Here is a 21,210-nt window from a genome sequence, read left to right as displayed (position 1 = left end):
ATGGATGTACAGTTCTCATGTGCCAGTGCAGGTTATTTGTAGAGCCTGTTCGATATGAGATTTTAACCTTGCACGCTCTACACTCTGCCTTTTGTATTATCAATATAATTGAAATGTATCCAAATTTTAGTCCGTTTCCTGCAGTCATTCATTTTGTCGCGCGCGTCTCCTTCCCTCCTGTTTCTCTGTCTGTGCCTGCGATTGCTGTATTTGTCTATGGGTGCGTTCGACTTCACGCAGCCGTTTGCAGCGCTGGCTTAAAGCAATACATCATGGTTAGATTTTTCTGTCCGACTTCAGCCGGCGCTGGAAAACGTCACCATGTCACATGGTACAAAAACCTCACGAGAGCAAGACGACTTAAGACTTAAAGCCCAAGTCGAACGCACCTTGTAGCACCGCCCCTCCCCGTCCTGCTTAGAGCAGATACGCATCGTGTGGTTGACCAATCCGTGCAGCTTGAAAAAGAAAGAAAAAAAGTGGGTCTGACTCCGGCTCACAGGCAGCAGCCGGCTCCGATCGTTCACTTCAAAGAGCCGGCTCCGAGAGCCGTTTCGTTCGCGACCGACACATCACTAATGGATATTTATTTATCATCCACAGGAAGCAGAGGTAGCCTGCATGCCTGGATCATTTGGGGTGAAGGGTCCAGCAATGATACAGCTACTCTAGCGGTTATAGGGTTCATAGGATTTGAACCCACCACTCAGCTATTTTTAGGAGACAAAAATTTTAATATGCCGGGAAAGGATAGAAAACGTTTCCTTAAAGCGGAATTGAAATGCTTTAGTGATGCTGCTATACAAGGGCTTTCATTCAGTGTTCCCGGGGTTTGGAAATGTATATTTCACATGAAATTAACACGAGTTAGCTTTGCCACACAGAAGCACTGAGGTCAAAGGTCAGCTTCTTATCCCCCCCAGCCGTGACAGTGATCTATGGCCAACGTGACTGGTTGCAGGGTTAGCTCTTCCTGTCCAGCAAGTGTGGGGGCAGGGGGTTGTAGAGACTCAGAATCATATAATCAGTGTCACAGAGTGTTTGGCTTGGCATTAATTGGCCAGTGTTTGGATTTTTTTGGGTAAGAGTCAGTGATGGGTGGACATTTCTTTGATTGCCATTAGTTGTATTGACCAACTATCGGTATCAGCCGATGGTTAAAAATGAGCCGTTATTTACCGCTGATGATTGCCTTCCAAATGGTGATCCAAATTACTTAGCACACTGGTGTACTGAACAGTCAGAAAAATGTCTGCTGTGTGGAATTATTTTAATGATGTTAAAAATGCATTCTGTGACCCTTGATCTGCCAAAATTTCATGAGTAGGATCTACTAATAAACATTTCAGCATGACAGGATGCTGTCCTGCCGAATAACGCTAATCAGTCAGTAACGCAAGCTTTTGATCGCGAAAGAAAATTCAGACCAGACAGTGCAAAATCAAAAGACATCACACTTGATGACCCTTCTCCGTTATAAATGTTATAAATATTTATAACGTATGCAGTCATAAAATATAGTGCTCTGGCACTGTTGTTATATGCCAGACTTCGTGTTTTCTTACCAAGAATAAATACTGTCCAAAAATACGAAAACGGCATATATTTTTTTTTATTCATTTGGGTGAACTGTCCCTTTAAAGTTAGTTCTGAGGTCCTGCTTAAATATCAGCATTGGTCAGATATCTCCATCCTTATGCTGCTCCATTCTGCAGAAGGTAGCATCCAGACAGCTCAGTGGACTAGCCCACACTGAAAGAGTGTTCCTTTGGAATTTCAGTGGGGCTTCCTCCCTAGTACTGTCATAGGTCAAGGATGGGCAATTTGGGGCAATTAGTGACATTTCAAGGGTGGATGGATGGTATCATGCTGCTATTAAAGAAGATGCTCATTTTGTGTTTTATGTTTCTGGGATTGTGGTTAAAATTTTGCGCTTAGATATTCTTTAATACTTATAAGAATTCAGGTTCTGGACTTATTGTTGTAAACCAGCTTCTGTCTCCTTAAGCTACTGTAGAATGTTCCGGAGAGCAGCTGAGGCTCTCCTCAGGTGATAGAACCTGTGTATATGTGTGTGATGTCAGTGCCTGATTAGGCCCGTACTAAATGAAGGTGTGTTTGCACTATTTCTCTGACATGCTAAATGCCAGATCTCCTACAAAAATGAGTGTGCAGTGAATGACAGGCTGAGAAGAGCATTGAGGAGTCACAGGAGTGTTACAGGGACCGTTGAGAGTGACCGCTGGGGACACGCAGGAGTCGGCATGCTTCAAAAACAGCCCCCGTTCCTTCCATTGAAAGTCACTTGATGAGGCTTTCGTGAGAGACCCATCGCCAGGGTTTGCCACGATGTCTGAAGAGACATTATACTTTTATCTATTATGCAACAAAAGGAATGGCATAGGCTACAGTGAATTTTTGATATCTCTGTGAAGTAATTTCCGGAAAGTTATGTACGATTTTGATCTTGCTTTATTTCAAATTTGAAATGATTCCGGGCGAATAAATGTTTTTTTGAATATTTTTACACAATTTAATAAATAACATTTCATCCAAAAATTATTTCCTTTTATTTATCAGGGCAAGTTGTCATTATGAGTTTTCCACTGAAGGTTTGTATTTTCCAAGTTTTTTTCTTCTGTCTCTTCGTCGATCGTGAACCTGTCTCTCCTGTGCTATTTCTTAAAACCGCCAGCAGGTGGCAGCAGAACCTCTTCTGTATGAGAGGCCAGGAGTTGCTGGTACAAATAGCCTGTTGTACCCATTTGCAACCATGTAACCTATGTGGAAGAAGTCAAGAACAAAAGTCATTAGATCATAGAACACTGTAGCTACAAAGGAGCTCCTGCTTCAGTTTAGAAGTCGTACTTCGAAGGGCGAAAACATAAATATTTCATCAAACGGTGCTTTTTGTACGTAGTGGATGGCTGGATTGGCCTGGTATTGCCGGTCCCAGAGAGAGGAGTATGTGTTATCACGTTTTGGGTCCGGTGTTCCCCATGCCGTGCCAGAACTTTTTATTGCTGTTTAGCGCTCGTGGCAATAGATGCTACTTTGATAGGGCCTTCGTCCCGCTGTACATCTGTGAGGCATTTGAACATCAAAACCCGCAATGGGTTTGACTGTACCCCGACCAGGGCTGTAACATTAGCCTGGGGCGAAAGGATCATGTGATCAGCGGGTCCTACAAGAATGTGAGAAAGCCCTAAGTGCTGATGAGGCTGGGAGGGAAAAACGTGAATATATCTTGGTGGGATTATGCCCAGTACAGTTGCACTAGTAAGTTAACTACCATCCGCTTGCTTTCGCAACTTTGACTTAATACTGGTGACATCTGTTCACGGGCAGCATCAAGGTTACTTATCATGGCACTGCTGCTCCTCGTTTCCCTGCCTTGGGTTCTTGGCTCTCTGTGCTGAGAGATACTTCTATAAGTTTTCTGTCCGGCTCAGTGCTGGCACGGCTTTTTGCAGTCAGCTGTGCTCCCTTTCGGCTTCGTAGTTGCCAACACCATGACGTCGACGTTCTTTGCCGACAACCACACAAATGAAAAACTTTTAGGGCCGTGTTTGTGAAAGGGAGAATCTTTATGTGTGCTGTGGTCCTCCGGGACATCATGCAGTCCTCGTTAGGACTTCTTAAGTAAGGCCTTTTCCCAGTGTCACTTTGGTGACGATGGCGGGAATTTGGGCTGACTGTTTTTGGCCACACTTCAGCAAGGTGATTGGCGCCCTCCCTGGCCACGTGTAGTCGGAGGCCCTGATGGAGGCTCAGGCGACTGGATAATTCAGATCTTCCAGGGAGCAGATGACAGAAAAGCGTGACAGTCCAATCGGGGCCCTGCTTTTTACTGATGCAATGGTATCGCGATCTCTCTGTCATTATCCAAAATGATCAGCGTGGTTGTATGCTGTGTTTTCATCCCAGGTTGTGTTCTGAAAAACTAGTTTAGGTAGACCACTCAAAGGTAAAAGAGCAATTCCTCATCCCTTAGAAGTACCTCTTCACCTTCCAGCATGAATCCTTGGTTTCGTTCCCTTTCTGTGATTAGTTGGTTGATTTTTCTCCCCATCATACTCGATTCTTTATATAGATGCTGTGCATGGCGTAAGTATAATACAAAACCTGCTTTGATTTATTTATTCAAGGCTCGCCCGCCAGCTTTGCGTGGCAGCCTCCCAAGGCTCTCCCCCCCCGCCCCCCCCCAGCTCCTCTGGATTCACTGCCTCTGGCAGATTTCAATTCCAGCTGAAAAAGTGAGCCTGGCCTTCTTGGGCCTCCCGCCGGGCTTGGAACATGCCTGGGTTCCCCGTGACCTCAATTAGAAGCTGAATCTCACCCAGAAACATGTGGGTTACTATGAGATCCGACTCGAATCACGAATGCCTGGTGGAAATGTGAAATATTTATTTGTATGTTTGTTTTGTTTTGTTTGTTTGCTGCGATCTCATCCTCTGGCAAACCGCGGGTATTTCGCGCAAGATCGTTTGCTTACTCTGCCAGAAGTCCAGACCACTGTCTCCATGGATGGCTGCCATATGAGGTCATGCCAAACAATGGCGTGAGCATTTGGTTAATTATCCCACAAAACGATTATGGACGCAGCGTTTTGCAGTCTGGGGATACCAGTCCTACGTGTGGACCTTGTCCTTGTGGATTTTTTACTCTCGGGGCCATTTTGTTATTGGCAGTTTGTTTTTTATTTTTTTGACAAGTTCTCCATAATTGACCTCTTTTCGTCCTCAATTCTGGTTTCAGTAATTTGACTCGGCGTTGACCAGTGATTAATTGTTAGCATAACGGTTTTAAGTGTTTACATGCAGTCGAGGGCCGTGATGCAGGGGCTTTCGGTTTGTGGAGTGCAGTGTCAATGGGTGGTTTCATCATGAAAAGGGAGCCATTAAAACGGTAAAGCCAAGGGTCTTGGAAACACTCTCCCTGGTTACTGTTTCACCCTTTTTATGTCTGTGATCAGACAGCTGCAATCCTGATGATACTCGCCTGTTCCACTCTGGAACAAAAGATGGAAAATATTAGGTCAGGTAGCATTGCAGCAGATTACTTGGTGTCGTGGCTGAAAGGGCAGAGAGTCCCTGTTGTTAAGGTACCTTTTGTGATTTCTGTAGAAAGGCATTCAACCACAGACATATCCTGTCAAAGCAACTGGTCAGGATGTACATTGTGTTCATAGGATAGAGGTGCTCACTGATCAGCTGATGAAGAATAATACTATTAACAGTATAGCACAAACGAACATAGAGAATTGTACAGTTTTTACTGTCTTGTTTTACAGATGGATTTAAGTTCTAGTTTTGTCAGTCGCACAGACGTACCATGAAATCCTGCGTGTCTCCAATTTGCAGACAGCTTAGTTTCAGAATTTTAGTCAAATTGCTTCTGAAACTGGTGAAACCTGACACATTTAAAATGCTTCAGGCAAACTCTCATCTTGTATTCATCTTATGTTCACAAACATTTACACTTATGTTCTGCATTTAAATGTCACTTATATAGCCTTGCTGTTCGGGGGAATCTTTATGTATCGCTTTTGTTATTTCACAGCATGACTAATGAGCTTTTTGAACTAACCATTTCATTTTACAAAAGATTAGAAAGTTTTTATTAAAAAAAAAAATTGATATATTTAAATATGGCCACGCTACGACTTTAGTTTTGTGACCTTTTACAAAATACACAGGGAGTCAGAAAAGGTGGGGGAAAGAGGATATCTTTTTTTATTTTCATTTCGGAAAAGGTCCTCGTAGTGGTCAGATTTGGCCGATTTCTGAAAATGGTCTAATGACATTATTTTGGGGAATCACTGACGCTCATTGCGTTGATTGAAAACTTGTCAGAAATGGCGACTTAATTAATGACGCGCAACATGTTTTTCACATTTAGATTGGATTACATTTGGGTTAGATTTTGATTAGATTACATAAACTTTATTGATTCCAGAGAGAACCCCCCAAGTCTGCTGTGAACACAGCGTTTGACTCCTGTGTTTGAGCCGCTCTGCTTGTTACCTGCATTGGCAGAGTTTATCAAACTAATGGTGGACAGCATCCGGTGATACTGGTGTACTGCCTTTACTGGGGAGATGTGCTCAATATAGCCCGAAGTTTGTATTGCCCTGCTGCAGCAATGGAAATAATAAATATATTCGTTTTAGTTACTTTTTTTTTTTTGTCCTCTGGAAGAAAAAATTCAGAACTTATTTTATAAGCCTCATTGATACAATTTTGGTTTTTTTTTCTTTAAATTGATAACATTTCAATGCCACCACTGTCCTCTAAGTGGTGCTCAAGTGTAGTTCTGTGCTCTTGTCACACATTGACATTAGAGCCTCTTTCCTGGGGTGTGGACATCAGGCTCCCCCTGCTGACCACGCTGTCCCCTCAGTTTCAATACCCCCCCCCCCCCCCCCACAACAACCCTAAGAAGTGACTCAAATTATCACCATGGCAACTGCGACTGCGTTACCTGCGCAAGGGCTTTTTATTGAAACGCAGATTTTGACCTTCCAGGCGTGCCTAAATCCTTTAAATCTCGTCAACAAACAGGAGCTAACTCCAGTGCTCAACAAGAAATGATTGTGGTGAATGTTTTTGTCTGTCCTCCCACTGTCTGTAGGTTTGAGCTCCTGCTGGGGCAGTATGTTGTCCAAGTGTGGCAAACGGAGCACAGTTTAGGCTGAGCACATGAATTTTTCAGAATCAGTAGCAGGAAGGTGGATTGGACTCCGACCAATCAGAAAACAGGGGATGGCTGCAAGGACCAATTAGACTGCACAGGCGGGTATAAATACAGAACAGTTGGCAGGATGTCCAGACTCCCTGCAGTCCCCCTGATATTCCTGCTCCTACCAGACATGCACCTACTGTGTCTCACTGAGCAGAGCAGAGCAGAGGGGAAAGGGGCGGGGCTTCTCTTACACAGTCCAATTAATATTTCAATTTAACGTTGAAATGCCTCTTTATTACATATTATTACATATTTACTTTTTCAGCATGAATGTGTTTATTTATTTATTTACTGAATGGATTCTACAGTTTGTTGTCACACCTGGCAAGCACAGTGTTTTTCACAGTGTGCAAGTTCTTTCTTGCATGGTAGCCCACAGATTCAGGACAACAGATATACAGAGAACAGTGTATAACAATGGTAAGTAATGCTAAGTCCAGTCTTACAGTGACTACAGTATTACAACAGGTGAGGCAGAGTGGCCTGCAACTATGACAGTGTACTGAAGTTAGCATTAACAGCAGGGGCAGGCAACCCTGATCCTGGAGTGCCAGAATCCAGCAGGTTTTCTATCCTACCTGATGAGTGACTGTCTGCCTGAGAGTAGGTGTGGTTCATCAGAGACCAGATAGGATGGAAAACCTGGAGACCGGCATTTCCAGGATCAGGATCAGGATTGCCTACCGCTACCCCTTAACAAACCTTGCTCTGTAATGGACTGGCATCCCAGGCTGGATGTACCCACCTCTTTGCCCATCTCTGTGCCCTTTGCTACCTGGGATAGGCTCCGCTTCCCCCCTGCAGCCTGACTGGGATAAGGGTTGGAAGATGAATGGATGGATTACAAGAAACCCTGTAAATATTTAAGCTTGACTGACATGTTATGAAACACTAGACATCATATCAAATAACATTTACAAGTTGCATGTGGATTTGCACACTAATTAAAATGAAATATGATTCTCAAATGTGACTTGATTTGTCTCTCAAATTAAGTGCAGATTAGTATTAAACTTTAATTAAAACAAATCTGTCTTTCAAGTAGTTAGTTGGTAGCTATTAAAAAAAAAACTTTAGAAATTGTTCATTAGTATATAAAATTAAATCGCCCTTAATATTCCAGCTATCGTGTTACTAATTTTGAGTGCTGAAATAAAACAGTGGGAATGTAAATGCGTCCAGTGTTGATGAGAGATCAGGAGCTGTGAAGCATAATTAACTGCTTAGCTGTAATTAAATACAGGCTGGGGGGAGGGGGGGGGGGTCCTCCAGATAGAGGCCAGCAGGGGGCGCTCACCTCTTACTCTCTCTGGACTCATCAGAACCTGACGCGATTCTGCAATGCGCTGTTCCCAGTGTGCTGCTCCCAAACATGGTTCTCCAACACGTTCCGGCTGCATGCGGTTCTCCAAAATGTTACTCCTGATGAGGTCTGATTGTTCAGCTTTTTTTTTTTTTTTTTAATAAGACAAGTCAGCTTGACTTGTTGATTCATTCCTAGGTGAAACGGTCAACTAAATGGTCGATGAAATAATGTACAACAAAGAGAGGAACATTTGGACTGTGTGCTGTTGAAAAGCCCTTTTTAAATGAGTTATTAAGCTGCTTTAGCGGACCTCTCAATTCGCCAGCTTTTGCTATGCAGTTCTTGCCCTTTTGCAACATCTGACATTTCGGCTTTGCCACGGTTCCTCCGGGGATTTCAGTTTGCAGCCACATTTAGCACCCTGCCTACAGAAATGCTCAGTATGGGGCCCTGAACCCACAACCTGCGGATTTGGGGTGCTTACAGATTGGCCTTCTGCTCCCAGGGATGGGTGTCCTGGGGACACCCAGGGATGGGGTCATTGTGCATGAGTGACTTTTTATGTTCCTACTTGGGGGGGGGGAGCTGTGTTTATGCAGGATTTGTGGTGTTTATCCGTTTGTGGACGGGCCTGAACGAGGTCGGCCGTATTTACATTTTAGGGTCTGCAAATTCCTGGAGAAATTGAGGTTTGAGGGTCTTGCTCAGGGGCCCAATGGTGAAATCACTCTACTGGCCCTGCAATTTGAACCAGGGACTGTCTGAGTCTATCCTCTCAGTTGTACATCAGTTTGGGTAAAAGTGTTTGCAAATTAAACAAATTGTAAAATAGTACACACCTAGCCACTTGATGACACTTTGATATTAAACCGTATGTTTACAAAACATTTCCGAAAAAACTCGATTGTGACATCATAATGGTCCATTCCGAATGGAATCTTTAGTGGAAGAAGTAATGAGAAGCCCAGGCTCCCTGTTCTGAGGCCTGTCTCGGTGCAGGGTCTTCCCGGTGGGTGACAGACATGCTGACTTCTGCCTTTTGAGTCGGTCCCCCTGCCGTCAGCGCTGGAGCCGGGCTCCTGCTTAATGAGCGACTGGCCAGTGGCACTCAGCCTCGAGGACAGCGCCGGGACGGAGGCCTCTGGTGGGCGGCTGAAAGGGAAGAGTCCCACGAGGCCCTGTTTGTGTTCCAGAGGATTCCTGTTCCTTTTCAGTGTTTGAACTATAGTGTGGGGAGACCAGCAGGACGTTTGTGCCTGTGGTGCTGTAACTCAATTAGAAATGGGCTTGTAAAGATACAATGGTAATACAAATATTTATTAGAATTAAAGCTGATTGAAATTTAGGGTGGTGGCATGGCCCCACATGTTCCATTCCCGCCCCTCTGTGTGTGGGGGGAGTTTGTATGTTCTCCCCGTGCTGCGTGGGTTTCCTCCAGTGTCCACCCACTGTCCTTAGACATGCGCTTAGGCTAACTGGCATCTCTGTCAGAGTGTGAATGTATGTGTGTCCAGGATGTCCCTGCCCTGTGATGGACTGGCATCCCGTCCAGGGTGTACCCCTACCTTGTGCCCTGTGATGGACTGGCATCCCGTCCAGGGTGTACCCCTACCTTGTGCCCTGTGATGGACTGGCATCTCATCCAGGGTGTACCCCTACCTTGTGCCCTGTGATGGACTGGCATCTCATCCAGGGTGTACCCCTACCTTGTGCCCTTTGCTTCTTGGGACAGACTTCAGGCTCACATAGCCCTCTGTTGGATATGTGGTTATGGAAGATGGATGAAAATGAGATTTAAAAATGGACAGTGTATCAGAAATGGAAGCTAAAGTAACAAGTGCTATTGAGTAATGAGTCCACCCTCCCCATCCCGCTCCCCAAGGCCCTAACGACGGGCAGCATCCCAGGCTTCATCGACGTGGTGATGAACCTGAACTCTGCCGCCATGCTGGAGGACAACCTCATCTGGCAGGCCAGGGCGGCCGGCAAGAGGCTCGTCTTCTTCGGCGACGACACCTGGCTGCGCCTCTTCCCCAAACACTTCGAGCTGTTTGACGGCACCACCTCCTTTTTTGTCTCTGACTACACAGAGGTAAGGAGGGGTTAGGGTGGGTGGAGCTTGTGAGAGGTTTATGAGCTATGGGGTTACAGAAGGGACACACTGTGCCGCCATTTGTGTCAGTTTCATAAGCTTTCTAATGTGGTGTTTCTGCAATTTTTTTATTACTTGCACTGATATAGCCGAACTGTTTACAAATGTACATAAAACGGGACTGCATTCACGGCATGCTGAGAACAAAAATGTCTAATCTTTTTTTTAGCTCAAAAAATGTGTTGTAACCCAAATAGTGGTTCATAAGTACACTTTGGCAGTTACTCAGTGATATGAAAAATGCTAATATTATTATCACAACAAGTACGAATACTCGAACCAGAAGAACTCCCTCAGCTATCTAACACCTCAGCTGGAAAGTAAGCAGTGTAGATCTCCTGGAATACTTTAGGGCAGTTTCTTTCCGAGCTCCCTGCCACACCAAATGCCTGGTTCGGGTGTGAAGGGAGCCAAAATGTAGACTGTCTCTAGATCCCTGAAGACTGGGGTGGGAATCATTTCGCTAGGGGGTTACAGCACAAGTCCCCAGAATCCAATGCCTCCCCCCCCTGCAGGTGGACAACAATGTGACCCGACATCTGGACGCGGTTCTCGAGTGGCATGACTGGGATGTCCTGATCCTCCACTACTTGGGCCTGGACCACATCGGGCATCTAAGTGGTCCTCACAGCTCACTGGTGGGACCCAAGCTGATCGAGATGGACAACGTCCTCAAGAAGATCCACACCTCCCTCATCTCCAAGGTATGCCATCACCTCTGCTGGTTACATGCAGAAATCAGCACCTGATTATTATATCTCTGCTCTCGGGGGTTTGCCGATGTTTCGGACAGGGTGCGTTTGGCTCAGATGAAGTGGCATCTCGGTGAGGAATGTTTCGGTCACACCGGGGAGAAGACTCTGTGTTGTAAGCTTGGGAGCCAGCCAGCAGCGCAGGGGCGAGAAGGTTCTCAGAAGCAGTGAGATCATTAGAGAGCCAATATCTCTGCCAAACTAAACTATGTAGGATAAACAAAGACTGGCCCGGTCACAGACTGCTCACTTTTATCTCTTTCCGTCCTTTTGCAAACCATTTAAGGCTTTGCAATGTGTGTTTGTTTTGAAGAAGAAAATGCCAGTTCTGAAGACTCCCCGTTGATTTCTGTCTTCCTTCAGGATGCTTTTTATATTCTTCCCACTAATTTGTAACCTCCACCGCTTTTATTTCAAGTACTTTGTTTCTGATGAGATGAGTTTCTTTTTGACATTTATATGATGCTTTTATCCAATGGGGAAAGGTTTATATGTATGCTCCCTGGGATCTGAACCCACAACCTTTTACAACGTTAGCACAGTGTGCTGCTTGTTGAGCTACGGAGCCGTTTAACGAGCTGTCGGAGCTTTCTAAATAATTACAGTTTGACCAGAATACAGGCAGCCCTTAGGTGACTGACAGATGACCAGGAGGCCATTTTGCAGCCCTCCGTTACAGAGCCCCCCCCTCAGCTAGGACCTGCAGCACATTTTGTTCCTCATCTGGCCAGCATGGATCCCTGCTTCAGGATGCATTACCGTATTACCTGTTGACGAGGTTGCACTATGGCGTGTGGAAGCTAAATTACACTGGCTAGGATCCAGGTGATTGAAATCCGATTATCTGCTTCCTGAAATGTCTCGGGGAAAATAATGGGCCGGACATTTGCACCTTTACCGGACAGACCTTTCCCTCGCTGACGGAGGCCAAGAATCACGACGAAGGATCCGTGCGTGTTAGAAGATAACAAAGCCATTGTGAAGTGTGTTGCCCATATGAATGATTAGCGGATATGATGTGTTGTTGTTCCGATGCTGTTATCTTGGTCCTGAGCAGGTACCTAAAGGACAGAGCTTAGTGCTTTTGTTTAGTTTTTTTTTCAGTTTGTTTTCTGTTGTTTCACCTTCTCGTCAGACGATAATTAGTATTGTAGAGTTGTAGGTGAGACGAGACCAAGCGAAAACCTTCTAGAGGCATTATTATAGACCAGACTTCCTCAGGGGACAACGACAGATCCAATAGCCTGTCGGGATGCCTCACTGCATCCATATCACGCAACACGCCTCTTTCCCCCAGAGCACGTCTGCGCATCCCTGCATTGTTGCATCACACCTGTGAGGGGTGGTGGCCATTCTGTGCTTATTTACTAGTATATGTTGAGTATGGCCTGATTTGTTGTATATGGGGCTTCACTCAAACCCCACACCCCCTCATATGTTTCAATAGCTAAATAAACATGTAGCAAGTGGTTAAGCGATTGTAGCTAGCATGCTGGTTAGCAGAACATGCTGTCACACCATCCCCTCAATCAGGTGTGTATTTTATTTCATGTTTAGAGTAGTAGCGGTTTGTGTCCAACAGGGAGCGCCACAGAAATACTTGGTTTGAGTGGTAGGGGAAAGCGTCGCTGATGGCGGGGAACTCGGAGTCCGAAGTTCACCTGAGCAGCAGGAACGCTGTCAGGAGACCCCGGGAAACTCCACACACACACATACACACATGCACACACACATGCAATGATTTACCCTCCTGAGGCTGCTGCTTTTCATTATTTCTGCAGCGTACACTTTGGCTCTCTGTGAAATTCCTTTAAAAGCCGGTAAAGAGCACGGGTCCATTCGCTTTCACGCTTTTCTTTATTCCAGTGTGTGTTTCTCTTTCCTTTTTATCCGCCTTCACACCCCGTGTGTGTGCGTGGGCGCAGACAGCCACACCGCGCCATTAGACCCCATCTGAAAGTATCCACATATAACCGGGGGCCCTTTGATACTGCATTCAGTGCCCAGAACAGAGATAATTGCCCCCACCCCACAGGGTTGTTGAGTAGGGGGAGCGCTGTGCAATGGAGTGGATTAGAGTGCTGAGATTTTGGCTCAGATTTGAAGCTCAGAGCTTTAGACCCCCAGGTTGACGTGGATACCGAGTGCCCTTCGAACACAGTCAAGAGACAAGTGTCGTCTAAAGCTGCCCCTCAGCTGTCAGGCCACCCAGCAGAATTTAACCAATCATTAGTGGATTAAGAGAATCACCCGTCATTACGGAGACAACATGATTCAATGTAACACTACTTGGTCTCCACATTCATGACCCCCCCCCCCCCCCCCATTTACCAGGGCACCCCCAAAATCCTCTGACACGATTCACTGGTGCCCCCCCGTTGGCAGTGCCATTGCTGAGTGCCCCCCTGCCCCCCCCACCCCCCCCCCCCAAGGCTCCATCACACCCCGAGCGCTCCAAAGAGCCCCTCCCCCCAGTGATGGTGTTTACCGTCATGTTCCACGAATAGCCTTCCCCTCTATTCCAACTCCCCCATCGTCGTATTCCCGCGGGGCCCCCAGAGTTCCGCACATGAAGGCTTTCCCCCCGCTAAGCGATCACATCCCGGGGGTGCTCATTATTATCCCCCCTCCCCTTTTTTTTTTTTACTCTGCTCCGTTCCAGCAAATGCCGCTTATGATTTCCGAGCGCAGGTCCCGAGCGGAATCCCGTCCCCGGAACGCCAGCTCCTTCAGTTGGCAGCAGAAGCGGGACTGGAATCCAGTACGGAAAAATCAAGCCAGCACTCCGTAAAAAACAGCCTAATGTGCAGTGGAATAGAATTAGCGAGACAAATTAGCTGGTTTTTGTCGCCTCCAGTTAACTTGGGAACTTGCTTGAAGTCTTCAGGTCTGTTCGCCCGGATTCGGCAGTGATGAATCTCTGCAAAAGTGTGTTTTCTGAAGGGCACAGAATTTGGCTGAATTTTAGAAATTTTTATCCTTTTAAAAATAATTTCCTTGAGATCATACTTCTGTCATACACTTTTCATCTATTTCTCTCCACTCCAGTTGAGTCAAATTAATATAATTTTAATGAGTCTTGACTGTCATTTGATGGATGCAGCATATATGACGAATGTGTTTTTTTTTTTTTTGAATACTGCAAAGTGTCTCTCCATTTGCCTAGTCGTGTAATCCCCCCTACCCGCCCCCTGCCATTCCTCTGATCTTAACGACCCCTCAAATGTAATTTAACGTTCACCCGGTGCCTTTTAAATCTTGGCAAGCTCGCAGAAGGCTTTCAGCGCGGTTTTAATATTTAATCGGCCGTTTTGCTGACCTTTAAATAAGCGACTGGAATGGGCCGGAACGCTGCGTGGGGGAATCGCTGAAGGTTGAAAGCGATACAGGCCGGGCCGCTAATTGCCTAATGCCTCCCAATTTTCATCAGCCGGTCCTCGATACAGATGGAGTACAGAGGACAGTGGAGATGAGGGCAGCACCTGGAAATAGATTCGGGTTCATATTTAGCAGGACAGATGCTGGGAACGCCATGGAGCTCGATCTTCTCACATTTTTTGATCACGCTGACACGTGGTTTCCCGGTATGTGGGAATTTTTCCAGAGCAGGTCTTTTTAAGGACCTGGGACTTTAGGTTATGAATGCGATTCCGTAAGCCCTGTGCTCCTCACCTCGCACTGGTGCTCATAACCTCGTCGTCTGGAGTTGGCAAGTGAACTTTCCTAACCTGAGACTCAAAGCTCCCATGACTAAGAGGATGGGGAAGCAAGGATTTCCATATGGCACGGGTGTCAAATTGTGTCTTTCCATACTTCTTTTATAGTGAACTTTTTGGACCAGGTAAGGATTAAGTCATTAGCTGCCTGTACATATAGATGTCTGACTCATTTCCCATGTGCCTCCTCTACAGCGTCTGCTAAAGAAACTAGCATGACATGCCATTGAGGCTGTTTCTGTAGCATTAGCTGGCCTTTTATCTTGGTGGGGGTGGGGGGGGGGTTGCTGTGGGATCACATGACCCTCATATTCACGTGATGTCTTCAGAATGGAGGCACGTCGGCCTGCAGATGCACTTCTGTCCCGTTCTGACATATTCAGCTAATATTACCGGCAAGATTTCCAAACACCAGAATGATGCCTTTCAAAATGCCGTTGAAACCACATATTGTGGCACCGGTGGGGTGCATGTCCCAGCATGCCCTGCGTGTCCCAGCATGCCCTGCGTGTCCCAGCATGCCCTGCGTGCAAGTGTAAGTAGCCCTTGTTATATTATTGTTGTTGCTAATGGTTGCATTTCCCTATTGTCGTGCGCGTGTTTGCCCGTGTCTTGTCTCTACTCAGTCCCACCCCCCGTGTGTATTTAACTTGCGTAAATCTCCCACCGTCTGTGCACCTTACAGTTCGGCGTCTGACAGCCCCTGTGTTTCCACTCTTCGTGTTTGCTTCGGTGCTCGCTGGGTGCCTGTTAGCGGTCCTTAACAGGACTATATTAAAGCATGGAGGCAAGCAAGTCTCCTTGTCCTCTGCTCCCGCGATGCCTCGGCCCACTCGGGTTCCCTCGGTTTCTCAGACGGAGGGACCGACGGCAGGCTGACGTGGGTCCAGCGATTCGGCAGGCTGCCCGCCTACCGTAAGTGTAGTACTGTAACAGCGGCATCTTCTCCAGAGCGTCTTCTAGGCTTCATTAACGCTGAAGCTATCAGTTTTCTCTCCCCAATTAAATCCTTCTAATAGCTACCTGGGCTGTCGTTTCCCGTCTCTCGTACATGTTCCTGTCTTAATTAGGCCAGTGTCACCATTTGTACTCTGTTTTCTTTCACATGGTTTTGCAGGCACGCTTGGGCAGAACGTGCCTCGATTGGGGCAGTGAGGCCAGTGTCAGCTCAGTGCTGCGGACGCGATTTTGACGTTTTAGCAGAACTTGGCGGGTAGCGGTCCGCTACAGGCCATGAAACTCTAGCCGTTTAGCATAATGCGAGAGCTCTATCCCTGTGATCCCAGGATGTTGAATGTTGTTTCCCGACCCGCAGCTCCGAGACCCTCTCAAAGGCAAAACGACGACGTGAATCACCCAGTGTCTTTGCACCGTAGCTGCGTCCCCTTTCAGACTCCCGAAATGACAACGAAGCATTATTTTCCATTTGTAGAAGTACATTGGAACGTGTTTGTTTTTGTAAATCCCATCTTGCCCTTGTTTGTAAAACATGCACATATATAGAAATGGAAGTCACTTGTTTAACTGCTGCCCCTGGATCATTTTTTTTTGTTTAGGACTGTGTTCAAAAGCCTGGGGTGCATGTAGCTACTCACCTGAGCAAAGGATTTAAACTGGCAGCCTTCCAATCACAGGCATTAAGGCCGAACCGGCTGAGCCCCCCCCCTCCCCCAAATCTAGGGAGTTTGCATGTCCCTGGAGAATATGGAGACACCCCCCCCCCCTCTTCTTACCGGAATGAAATAACGGACCCAAATGAATCACAGAGTCATTTCCTTTCCCACTTGATGTTTACAGCCATCAGAATAGAAGTCGGTGCTAGCGGCAGACGGCCATTTTCACTTTACCGCTCTTTGCAGCCTCCCCCCAGCCCGGTAAGCAGCGTAATCTGCAGTGAGGTCGGCCCACTTCAGGACTCGATTGCTTTCGAAATCAAGGACGAGTCCCAGTTTCTTGCGCCGCTCCGGATGAACTGTAGAAGTGTGTCCCTCAGATGATTGGTGCCGCCGTTTTCCTTGAGAGGGGAGAACCAATCAGGGAACTCTCCCCTGTCTACCTAAGCAAAAGAAAGTCTAATAGCCTTAAAAAAAAAAAACTGCAGTGAGTTCTCGTTTGTCATCGAGCCTTGGCGTGTTTCTCCCGAGGCGTGTGGGGGATATAGCGTAAGGACACAGTGCTCTCTGGGAGTCTGCTGATACAGAGATTGAGTAAGCATGCTGAAGAGCTGCGTAACTCTTACCTTTCGTTGCTTTCTGTACTCTGATTATGCTTACAAGGGCATGAAATTGAATTTCCCCATCCTCACTTCAAAAACGTCCCCGCTTTGGACAAACCGCCTGTCTGGCTATTTGTGCTTTTTTTTTTCTATTTTCCACTCAAATTTTCACTCAAAAAAAATTAATAAAAAATCGTAGGGAAGCTGCACATTTAAGTGTGAAATTATATATCTCTTTCAGACCTGACCAGGGTATGAAGGCATCAGACCCCCCCCCCCCCCCCCCCCCCCCCCGTTCTTCAAGCCGACATCGGGATCACTGACCCGTGTCGTGTCCTGATGAGTAGGATTGGCAGACGACTCCTGTTTGCCATCCGATCACGAGCAGCTTGGTGTTGGAGCTTTGGTTGTGCTTGATGGTGGCGGTTCCTCGTTTACCTGGGGGTGGGGTGGGGGGGGGGGGGCTCGTAAACACGCATCTTCCCATGTCTGGCTACCCTCATTAAATCATCATCTCATGCTCAGCGTGATCACTTCTGTACAGATCTGTCGGCTTTCGATATTGACGTATAATGGAGCGTCTGTAAATGCCAGGTAATGTTGATCGTACGTGAGGATTTGCCACACGACTTGACGTGAATAACCTGTATCTGACACAGACGACTCTTACTCCCCCCGTGTCCCCCTGTAATCAAGAAGAAAAATAAAATAAATAATTGGTCGCTGAGTTTCACTCGAGTTGTTTGTCATCAGGGACGGATTACGGACTGGGCCAGCAGGGCCGCTGCCCAGGGGCCTTTGGGGTGCAGGGGGCCCGTGGGGCCCCTAGCCCAAAACAATTTGCAACGCTTATCAACAATGTGTTTTCGTTTGTCTATTTTAGAGGGCCTACATTCTTTGATCCTCTGCCTACAAGGGCCCCTGACCCTATAGGGAGGGCGTTTGGCTGCCAGGGGCCCTTGAATTGTGGTGGTGGTGCTGGTGGTGGTGGTGGTGGTGGTGGTGGGGGAGGGGGGCCCTCGCGAACGTTTTGCCCAGGGACCCACACAACCCGTAATCCGTCCCTGTTTGTCATTTGGGGTTACCTCTCCGTCGTAGCTTCATCATGCCACCTGCCGTTGGCTAGGTTCCTTCTGGTGAATACGATACATTTGTTTAGTAGGCAGTATTAACCAATGCACTATACAATTTAAATCAAGGTTGAACAGTACCTGAAGTAGGGCAATTGGGGGTTAAGGATCTTGTTCAAGGGACCAGCAGTGAGATTATTTTGCCAACTCAGGAATTTGAACCCACAAACTTCCGATCAAAAGCATGGTGTCCTGACCCACTGAGCCACACATTGGCCTAGAAGGTCTGGCCCGTGAGGAGCAGGATGAAGGTCACCACGCACACCAGGAGGTCTTCATCATTCATTTTAAGGAGGATGGCCTCAGTGTAATCTTTTAATTCACGCCTGTCCGAGAGGCTCCTCCGAATGTAGTACAGCGTTTAGCTTAGGGTGAGTGAAGGGCAGGCAGTTCGTGCCAATGGAACAAGGCCCTCCTCCATACAGCTGAGCTCTTGAGAGGGACAGCGACAGCGGGGGCAGCACATGGACGCCCTCTCTCCGCACTCTCACCCCTTGGCGGCCTTTTGCGACACTGACAGCCTGCTGAACGACACTTGCCAGCCCTGGTTTTAAATCACCAGAACAAGCATCCTGCGACATATGTTCTCAGGGGGGCTGTGAGCTAGCACCATTCCGGGGACAGGTTGGTGCTGTTGGTCGGTGTACGCAATAAATCAGTCTCATCATCGCTCTGTCTCTCCGCCAGCCCTCCGTCCTCCACGGTCTACCTCAGTTGTCGCCCTGGCAACCTCTTCCCTGCATCTGTTGCCGTGGTGCTGCCTGATGATGGCATGTGACTTGCCCCGCTGTAGTCCAACTGGCCCCCTGTTTGGTCCATTTAGCCAAGTCTGCTGAACCTAACGATGGTGACCTCATATTACTCATGTGTACCTGCTCGCGTGCCTCATTCCTACACGGCATCCGTCTGAGTCTCGAACATAAAACCTAAGCACAGCTTTCGGATCTGTGTTGAATATAACGGGGTGATATTAATTATTTCGAAATAAATTGTGCTTTGTTTGTCCTGGGGGGGATTCTTGAGGCTGACGCATGGTTTCCTCTGACCCGGGAATCGAACCCAGGACTTGATGGCGAAAATGGCAGATCCTGACCACTAAGACCAGCAGGGGACCTCCTGTGACGTTTCCCACATCCCAGGATTCCCGGGACAGTGTGTGGTGTCTAACCAGAGATGCTGCATTAGACACATTCAGCTGTATAAATAGGTAAAAACTGACACTTTAGCTTAAGGCTGTATCATGCCAGCTGAATGTAATTTACTCTTCAGAACTTAACTTCTGGATTCCCTTTGTCAATGGGCCCATTTACGACGCCCTCTGATGCCTCTGCCTCGTCAGAATGCCTCTACATGACTTATTCATTAGGGTGGAATCTGCTCCATTATCACTAACCTCTGACAAAATGGCAGTACGATAATGTATAAGTTTCCCCGTGAAGCGCACGCTCTGGAGCGGTGATCTCCATGTGGCACTCGCCTTTTGTTCCGTTTTTGTGGGCTAACGTCTCCCATCGTCTGGCTCATTAGCACATCCGGCCGAGTCGGTTTGAATTCTGGCAAGTTCTGCCGCGCCAGGGCTGGGTCCTGCTGGCTCCGGTTTGCCTTTGCTGACACCGGACTGTGGGGGGAGAAAAACCTGCGAGCTGTCAGGACCACGGCACCTGGCTCAGCTCCCAGAGTACTCTGGTTGGTGGGGGGGGGGGGGGGGTGCACAGGTTCGAGCTGCCAAGCTGAGAAGATTACCCAGCATCCCCATGGATAAGACTAAGACCCGGTGAACCGTGAGGCAAGGGGGCTCCGGTGTTTTACCCCAGCTGACGGCAAAGTCGCGGGCCGGCATTTTAAATTCAACCCTCTGATCTTTGTATTATAATGAAGGGACTCTACTTCAGATTGAGATTCAACAGCTTATTTACTCATTGCATTACTGACTGGCTGCTGTGCATTAGTTCGGCTGCCCTGTGACAGATCCTGTAATTAGACCCATTTTTCCAAATCTTTTTTCTGGCTTACAATCAAGGTTGTTCACACATCCACCTTGCCGGGAATATTGATATTTTCAACCAGAGGGCTCTTGGTTTGCCTGTGACTTATTATGTTTTAATTATGTATAGGGGCAATTCTTTGATGTTTTTTTTTTTTAATAATAATATATACATAGGGGCTAACGTTATTAGCCAATGATATGTTTTGAATCAGTGAGTGACAGGTGAATTGGTACTCCGGGGACCAATCATCTTTCAGCTTGGGCCCACACTCCTGTGCCCTCACCTCCCTATACACCCCTCCTTATATGCAATCTAGCATGTGGTTTTATACTCAGCAGTCACTGCATAAGGATACTGTCAATTCCATTATGTGTCCAATGAAATGAGAACACTGTGTTATTGGTTATATCAGTCTCTGTGAGCTGACCTCTGACCCCTTTGGCGTGCAGGAGACTGAAGGGACCCTGCCGAACCTGCTCGTCCTTTGTGGGGATCACGGCATGTCAGAGACGGGGAGTCACGGGGGGTCGTCGGAGCCGGAGGTGAACACCCCGCTGGTGCTTCTCAGCCCAGCCTTCGGCAGGAAAGGTGCTCATGTCTCACCTTCCTCGTCTTTTTCTGTGCTAGACTACCCATTCTTTTGCCGCTTCATGTACTTTTGGTGTATTTTTTCCTGGTATTTCGAAGCCTTGTGCATCTTCCGGAATGTTCTGTATTTGTCCCGACAAAGACAGGAGATTGGGTTTAGAAGTGCAGCCCTAAGCTATCACGCAGTTTGGAAAATGAAGCAAAACATTTTTCTTTCTTTTTGTTTTAGAAGTAGAATTTTATTTTTGTAATATTTAGCTGGAGTTCATACTGAGTTAAGGAGAATTTTTTTTTAATCTTTCCTAGTGTCACAGGTCGAGGCACAGGGTCCCCCCCCCCCTTTGAGTGTTTGTAAAATGTAAAATAGATCAGTTTTACTTACATCTATGGGGCAATTTTACGGCCTAGGCTTATTGCCTTGTCGTGTTAGGGTACGAGTGCATTGCTTCCAAACCCTGGAACAGTGCACCATACCCGTCACGCCAGGGCTATGGTGACCAGGGCTGTTTTCATGTGATTTGGGACCTGGATTCCAACCCCAGGCTCATTGACTCCGATACCTGAGAGTGACTTGGGGCAGCTGGGTATCATAGGCTAACGTCTTTAATAGCTACAGCCA

The 21,210-nt window shown here is 47.1% G+C and overlaps 1 protein-coding gene across 2 annotated transcripts in view; it reads left to right on the top strand.

Annotated features, from left to right (window-relative positions):
- Window positions 1–21,210, top strand: part of pigg (phosphatidylinositol glycan anchor biosynthesis class G) — a 70,055-nt gene that overhangs the window by 2,510 nt on the left and 46,335 nt on the right. For both annotated transcript variants that reach the window (XM_049002607.1, XM_049002606.1), the window contains exons 3-5: window positions 9,933–10,142; window positions 10,718–10,906; window positions 20,453–20,591. In XM_049002607.1, the coding sequence (XP_048858564.1) occupies window positions 9,933–10,142; window positions 10,718–10,906; window positions 20,453–20,591 (538 nt within the window). The remainder of the gene's footprint in view (window positions 1–9,932; window positions 10,143–10,717; window positions 10,907–20,452; window positions 20,592–21,210) is intronic.

This window comes from Brienomyrus brachyistius, unplaced genomic scaffold (assembly GCF_023856365.1).
Source record: "Brienomyrus brachyistius isolate T26 unplaced genomic scaffold, BBRACH_0.4 scaffold70, whole genome shotgun sequence".
Taxonomy (NCBI): domain Eukaryota; kingdom Metazoa; phylum Chordata; class Actinopteri; order Osteoglossiformes; family Mormyridae; genus Brienomyrus; species Brienomyrus brachyistius.
This window is presented reverse-complemented; position numbering and strand designations above follow the sequence as displayed.